Source organism: Myotis brandtii, unplaced genomic scaffold (assembly GCF_000412655.1).
Source record: "Myotis brandtii unplaced genomic scaffold, ASM41265v1 scaffold1306, whole genome shotgun sequence".
Classification (NCBI taxonomy): domain Eukaryota; kingdom Metazoa; phylum Chordata; class Mammalia; order Chiroptera; family Vespertilionidae; genus Myotis; species Myotis brandtii.
Window position 1 is genome coordinate 139531 of NW_005354619.1, and position 7972 is coordinate 147502.

The 7972-nt window shown below is 43.3% G+C and overlaps 1 protein-coding gene across 2 annotated transcripts in view; it reads right to left on the minus strand.

Annotated features, from left to right (window-relative positions):
- PBDC1 (polysaccharide biosynthesis domain containing 1) overlaps positions 1-2267 on the minus strand; it is a 26850-nt gene extending 24583 nt beyond the window's left edge. For both annotated transcript variants that reach the window (XM_014534518.1, XM_014534519.1), the window contains exons 1-2: positions 2160-2267; positions 2006-2071 (exon numbers count right to left, since the gene is read on the minus strand). In XM_014534518.1, the coding sequence (XP_014390004.1) occupies positions 2006-2071; positions 2160-2189 (96 nt within the window). In that variant the 5' untranslated portion in view covers positions 2190-2267. The remainder of the gene's footprint in view (positions 1-2005; positions 2072-2159) is intronic.
- Positions 2268-7972: the final 5705 nt, after the last annotated feature.

Here is a 7972-nt window from a genome sequence, read left to right on the forward strand (position 1 = left end):
AAAAACTACCCATGCCTGGACACCCCTTGAAATGCAAAAAAAAGAAAGGGGAAAAAAAAGCCAAGTCAGAAATCTCCCAATCCTGCCACTAGAGAACAAATTAAGGAAGCCTTTGTATGCTCAGGAGATCTACCAAACCTGCTGTTACTGTCGAAGGATAAAAACTGGACTAATGGGTTTGGGCAATAAAATAATTCTCCTGTCCTTATGACAAACAAAAAGCTACCTACACAGTCTAATAAATAGAATGAGCCAGGGACTATCTTTTCCTGGAAGCTAATGAAAGTGTTAGAAACTAAATAAAACAGTAGATAACATTCTCAAGACTGAGTTAAGCCCTATTTAGAGTGTTGTCTCCAATAGCCAAGGTTGTGGCTTAGATCTCTGGTTAGGGCATATATAAGAATCAACCAATGAATGCAAAAATAAGTGAAACAACAAATTGGGTGCTCTCTAAAACCAATCAGTAAATTAAAAACATTTTTAAAAGATTGAATTGAATCATTGCAAAACTGAAATAATAAATACACATATACAACTGAACTCTTGAAACAACAAAATAATGGAAGTGAAATTACTCTTCACTTTTAAGAGTGTGGCATTTCATAATCATCACTTGTTTATCTGATAGCCAATTTCCCACCATATAACACTTAGAAATGAAACAGTATCATGAAGCAGGTTAATTTATAAATACCCTTTACCAAGCACCCACCACCTGTTCCATTAGAACAGCGGTTCTCAACCTGTGGGTCACGACCCCTTTGGGGGTCGAACGACCCTTTCACAGGGGTCGCCTAAGACCATCGGAAAACACATATATAATTACATATTGTTTTTGTGATTAATCACTATGCTTTAATTATGTTCTAACAATGAAACATCCTGCATATCAGATATTTAATTACAATTCGTAACAGTAGCAAAATTACAGTTATGAAGTAGCAACGAAAATAATTTTTTGGTTGGGGGGTCACCACAACATGAGGAACTGTATTAAAGGGTCACGGCATTAGGAAGGTTGAGAACCACTGCATTAGAATCTCCCACTCAAACTGGAGGGATCTATTTCACTGACCCCAGAAGAAGCCTTTTGCAGTTTTACCTCCAGGCTCTTTGACTAATTCATGTCCTTTGTCCACCTACACTTTGAAGATTCAATTTGAGATCCACTATCACAGTGAAGTCTTCATCTACTGTCTAGGGTTCTGTATGTTTATTCTTAAACTAAACTGTTTTGTATCTTATGCCCTGATCCACTCACCTAGCCTACATCACATTCTTATTTGAGTGTTACTACTGTTCTCATATCCTTGTGTTTTGTATCTCAAATACATCATGGGCCCTAGCCAATTTGTCTCAGTGGCTAGAGCCTCCGCCTGTGGACTGAAGGGTCTCAGGTTCGATTCCAGTCAAGGGCACATACCTCAGTTGCAGACTTGATCCCCGCCCTGGTCTGGATGCATGGCCGGAGGCAACCAATGGATGTGTCTCTCTCATATAGATGTTTCTGTCTCTCCCTCCTTTCCACTCTTGGGTGAGGATTAACAACAACAACAAAACAAAAATATCCTTGGGTGAGGATTAACAACAACAAAACAATAAAACAAAACCTCAAATACATCATGTGCTTCCTCCTTAAGAATCTAAACAAGACACACCATAAGCCATTGCAACTTTACTGCACAATGGGATCACTCGAGGGCCTTTAAAAATATGGATACCGGGCTCTCAGCCCCAGATATTCTGATTTAATTGATATGGATTGCGCTCTGGACATCGGGATATTTAAATGCTTCACGCGGGATTCTAATTTGCAGGGAACTACTTCCATTGGTATTAGTCCTCCGTTTGTGGACCAAAAGGATTAGAATGAGCTGAAAGGCGCGATTTTGTAGCAGACATGGTCTACATAAGATATCAGGGCAGGGGGTTACAATTTCGTGGCAGTCCCTGCAGCCATCACAGACTAGGTGAATTGGAGCTGTGTCTGAGTCATACTCACGTCGTTGCCGTAAGACTCAGCTGGGAGAGAAAGAGCATGTGCCACTGATATCAGTTCCCCGGAAACCTGGGAAGAAAAAAAGGAGGAGGAGAGGAGTTCAAAGCTAGAGCCAGCTCGACTTCCCCATTCACCCGACCCCAGAGCAGTGCCTCACCGGCTTTTCAGTTTCACCAGTCGCCTCCATGTTGCAGCTAACAAAGCGCTGCTCCACTTCCCGGAAATGACTTTACGTGAGCTCTTTCCGTTGTCGTTGGGAAGGGAGGGCCGGGCTAGAAAGGCTTTCACTTGCCTGCGCCTGCGCCTGCGCCTGCGCGCACCCTCCCTCGCCTGGAGGCGGTAGTCCCTGGCCCCTCCTCAAAAGTGCTGCACTGTTGCTTGTCTGGGCTGCTAGAGGGATCTGAGGTGCTTAAATGCTCAGTAATATCTGTGATCATGGGGAAAACCTGAGTTAAAATAATGCAGCTTTCGGTCCCATTGCACTGAATATTGGCAGAGAATCGAATTCACACTCTCTATTTGTGAATGCAGGCACAAACACAGTCTGCCGCACCGCTGGCTAAAGAGTGTAGTGAGCCTGGCCAGTGTGTTTCAGTGGTAGAGCATCAACCTATGAACCAGGAAGTCACCCTTGGATTCCCAGTCAGGTCACTTGCCCAAGTTGCAGGCAGATCCCTTCTCTCTCATCATTGATATTGATCTTTCTATTTCCCTCTCCTTCTCCCTTCCTCTCTGAAATATTTATATATAATTTTTTAAGAGTGTAGTAATATATGACTTCGGGGAGCAGAGGGGATTTTTATGCTAAATATTAAGAAGTTAAGACTTCACCCTGCCCTAGCTGGATTGGCTCAGTGGATAGAGCTTCAGCCTTCAGACTGAAGGGTCCCAGGTTCAATTCCCTAAGGGTACATACCCAGTGCGGGATCAATCCCCAGTGGAGGCATGCAGGAGGCAGCCAATCAATAATGCTCTCATCATTGAATCATTGATCTCTCTCTCTCTCTCTCTCTCTCTCTTCCCCCTTCCTCTCTGAAATCAATAAAAATATATTTTTAAAAAAGACTTCACCCTAAAAGCAATAGCAAGCTACTGAAGGCCTTTTAAGTAGACAGACCTCACAATCAAACAAGTTCTAAGAAGATCACTATGCATGACAAAATTGCAGAAGGCAAAATTGGAGGCAGAAAGACCAACTTAAAGGCACTGGGTAATGCAAACCTAAGACAAGGTGCTGGCAGTTAAGGTGAATTTTGAGAATTAATAAAAGAAATGCAATCAATAAGACTTTTGATTTATTGGATATGGAGGATAATAAAGAATTAGGATTCCAGTATTACTTCCAGGTTTCAGAATAGAATTCGGGGATGGATGTCATTGAGCTAGAAAACACAACAGGAATGATGAGTTTAGTTTGAGGAGGTGTGTTTGAAAAATCTGGGATACTTACATAGAGTTGACTAGTCAGAGGGAGATCTGATCAGAAATATAAATCTGACAGCTGATACTTCAGGTTTAATTCAGCTGTCTAAAGGAAACTGCAGAACTCTAAAGACACAAAGATCCTCAGGCCAGGGACAGAACTATTTATGAAGAAAAAAGGCAGGAAAAAAAATAAAGAAAAGGCTGCAAAAAGAGTTGTCAGTCAGCAAAGAGTCTCACAGAAGCCAAAGAATAAGAGAACTTCCAGGAAGAAGTGGTGAACAGTCTCTAATACTCTGGGTTGAGTACACTAAGTCCAGAAATATTAAGAGGTCATTGACAACTTTAACAAGAACAGTTTTGGGCCCTGGACAGTATGGTTCATTGGTTAGAGTGTCGGCCTGTGCTTGGAAAGGTCTCTGGTTTGATTCTAGGTCAAGTGTGGTACCTGGGTTGCAGGTTTGATCCCCATCCTGGTGGAGCACGAGCGAGATGTTTCTCTCACATCACATTTCTCTCTCTCTCTCTCTCTCTCTCTCTCGCCCCCCCCACCTCCCTTTCACTTTCTCTAAAAAAACTCAATGGAAAAAATATCCTCATGTAAGGATTAACAAACAAAAAAAGATCAGTTTTGGTGGAACAGTGAGGACAGAAGTCAGACGACAGTGGTTTCAAAAGAAAGTGAAAGTCGCCCTAACCGGTTTGGCTCAGTGGATAGAGCATCGGCCTGTGGACTGAAGGGTCCCAGGTTCAATTCTGGTCAAGGGCATGTACCTTGGTTGCAGACAAATCCCCAGTAGGGAGTGTGCAGGAGGCAGCTGAATCGATGTTTCTCTCTCATCGATGTTTCTAACTCTCTATCACTCTCCCTTCCTCTCTGTAAAAAATCAATAAATATATATATTTTTTTAAAAAGGAAGTGAGAGTTAAAGGACAGATGACAATGACCATAAAATGTTCTTGCAAAATAAAAAGAAACATGAGATCCAGGCACTTTTTTCAATTGTGGTAAAACACACATTAACATAAAAATTTACCATCTTAACCATTTTAAGTGTACAGTTCAATAGTGTTAAGTATCTCCACATTGCTGTGCAATAGACATCCAGAACTTTTTTGTCTTAAAAACTGAAACTCTACACCCAATAAACAACTCCCCATTTTCCCCTTCCCCCAGCCCCTGGCAACCTCCATACTACTTTTTCCTATAATTTAACTACTTTAAATATCTCAAATAAGTGGTATTTGTCTTTCTGTGACTGGCTTATTTCAGTTAATATAATGTCCTCAAAGATATATACACACACTTTGAATAATTATAATGGCAGTGTTTATTAAAATACATTTCATTTTCAAAATTGAGCTATCAGCTGTTAAAGTGTATATACATTTTTTGAGAGATAGATACCCATGTTGCTGCCAGGACACAGTATTTCCTTTCTTTTTAAGACTGAATAATATTCCATTGTATGGCTATACTACATTTTGCTTATCCATTCATCTATCGATGAACATTTGGATTGCTTCCATGTGATGACCCACGTCCTGCATGGTTCAAGGTTCGGGATCTGGAGAAGGGCCGTGCGCAAATGACAGAGATGAGACAAAAAAATAATAATTTGGAAATATCGGGGTCCAGGCAGGAAGCCCAATGCAAGGAGAAGGACTTCCACTTGTGCCCAGGCCTTGCCAACCTTATATTCAATTTTGGATACACATCTAGCCCTTAGTCAGACAGGCAATTGCGGTAACAGACAGACTATCTTAAAGGTCAGTAAATATTAGAAAGATTTACTCTGAGACTATTTGGTCAGGAAATTGCTTGAGCCCCCATTGTCTGGACTAAACAATCGGTGCATAACTCTGACCATTGCCAGGGCTCAAGGTTCACCAGCATTCTGGGCTCCTTGTTTACACTTCTCTGATAGTGAAAACAATGGGTGGCTTCCACCTTTTGACAGTTTTGAACATGGGCATTCAAATATCACTTTGAGACCCTGCTTTCAATTCTTTTGGATTTATATCCAGAAATTAATTTTTTAAAGAACTTCAGGGACTTCTTAAATTATTATTTTAAGTTTAGAGAAATTTAAGTGTACTGGGGAATTGGCCTTATACAAAAAGACTCTTCTGGAAGGTGAGCAAGGTGTGTATCAGAGAAATTGAGGTGTTCCCTCCAGATGTTTTTTGTTTTCTCTATAAAGCCTTGAAAGGGCAATTAAGAGCAAGAAGGAATGTTAGTCTTGTCTTGAGAAGTTCTGCAAAGAAGCTTGGAGAAGATGGGAAAACAATTTAACAAGGAGTTAAAGGGATGTTTGCAGAGACCAGGAATTGTGTCCTCACAAGATTGAAAAGGCCAACTGCTTTTGTACCTCCAAACAGCAGGAGATAAAACTGTCGCCCACAGCCTTTCACTTTGCCATACAAGGGGACCAGCTCAGGCACAGGTATTAGAATGAGTATTGGCCTTCACACCCACACCTCTTGTTTCAGATGGACTCAAAGTAGAAGTTTTAAGCAACGTATGAAAAATGACTTAATGAATAAATCTTGAACCCTGAATCCAAATACACATTATTGTCAAGCCTCCATTCAACATGTACAATAAATATAATCTGTGATAAGCTAGAAGCCAAACTTGGCATAAAATAGGATGTCTTTGGTCAATGAGGTCACTGAGATAGATATTAAACATGAATTGAGTAGCAAAATAGGCAGAGAGTGTTCGGGAATGTGATTCTTATCAACTGTTTGGCTATTGGATTAAAGACATGAAAACACACTTGGTTGGCCTTGAAACTTGAAACCAAAAGTTGAGAGAGAAAAAATAAAATTGGCACTCTCATCAGAAATCATGTGAGAGAGTAATCTGTGAAAGCAAAATACCTGATTCACAAAGTGTAACAGGTAAAAGAGATGGCCTGTGCCATCTTGCTGGAGTTGTTGGTAATCATATACCAGGACTATTTTGTAGTCAAAAGGAACTGCAATAGTCCCCTAGGATGCCATCCTGGCCAACCTGACACAGTGGTTATAGGAATTGACACAATGTGCTCCCTTTTGACACAGGGACTTGTAAATACCCAAAAATTTTTGTTCTGTCTTGGGGTGCAGTGGCCAGGAGGGGGTGACATCATGACACTGATGCCACCTATACCTCTACTTTACTGAAAGATACAGCCATTCACTTATCTCCATAAGTCCTTCACAGCTTTGTGCCATCTCCATAGTCCCACCTCCATCGAGGTTTAGTGTTCCAAAGGGTGCTCTGTTAAGAACTATCTTCTCTGCCAGGCTGGCCATGAACTCTAGCTACTGCTCTTTTCTAGCTGATGAACAGATTTGCTTCTCAGGTAGGAAATATCAAGGAACACCATTTAATATCCATAATACCAGGTAGTGATAAATTTAGATCTTGAATTCAAGTCTTAATTCCTTCTTCTTTCCACAGGGTCTCTCTCTCTCTCTCTCTTTCTCTCTCTCTCTCTCTCTCTCTCTCATTAAATGGAAGGGAAAATACCTAACTTGTAGAGTTATTCTGCAATTAATTATGTAGGGTGAAACATAACCTAACTTAGGAGAGCTGCTCAATTTATGGAAGCTATGCTTTTATATACTACTAGGGGCCCAGTGCACAGATTCGTGCACCAGTGGGGTTCCTCGGCCTGGCCTGTGCCCTGTCACAATCCGAGACCCCTTGGGGGATGTCAGTCTACCGGTTTTGGCCAAGTCCCCGCAGGCCAGGCTGAGGGATCCCACTGGTGCACAAATTTGTGCACTGGGCCTCTAGTATGCATATAAGATATTTGGTTAATCTCTTCCCATCCCCCCCCTCCTTCCCTCTGAGATTCATCAGTCTGTTCCATGTTTCCATGCCTGTGCATTGAGCATCTGCCCCCTGGTGATCAGTGTGCGGCATAGCTACCGGTCAAACAGTCGAATGGGCGAATGGTCGGTCACTTAGGCTTTTATATATATAGACTAGAGGCCCGGTGCACAAAAATTTGTGCACTGGCGGGGGCAGGGGAGTGTCCCTCAGCCCCACTTGTGCCCTCTCACAGTCTGGGCCCCTCAGGGGATAATGACCTGCTGGCTTAGGCCCGTTTCCAGGTGGCAGAGGGTAGGCCCAATCCCTAGGTGCCTGCCCTGCAGCCCCTGGTTGGTCTCAGAGCAGGGCCAATTGGGGAGTTGGGGCACCGCCCCCTGTCACACTCAAGGCAGGGCCAATGGGGAGGTTGTGGCGCCGCCCCCTGTCACGCACAGAGCAGGGCGGATCAGGGGGTTGGGGCACCGCCTCCTGTCACTCACAGAGCAGGACCAATCAGAGGGTTGGGGCGCTGCCCCTGTCAGGAACAGAGCAGGGCCGATGGGGGGTTTGGGGTGCAGCCCCCTGTCACTCTCAGGGCAGGGTCGATCAGGAGGTTGTGGCACTCCCTCCCCACGCCCGTCACGCACAGAGCAGGGCCGATGGGGGGGGGGGGGGGGGGTTGGTGTGCTGCACCTTGGCAAACACAGAGCCGCAGGGCAATCAGGGGATTGGGGAGCTCG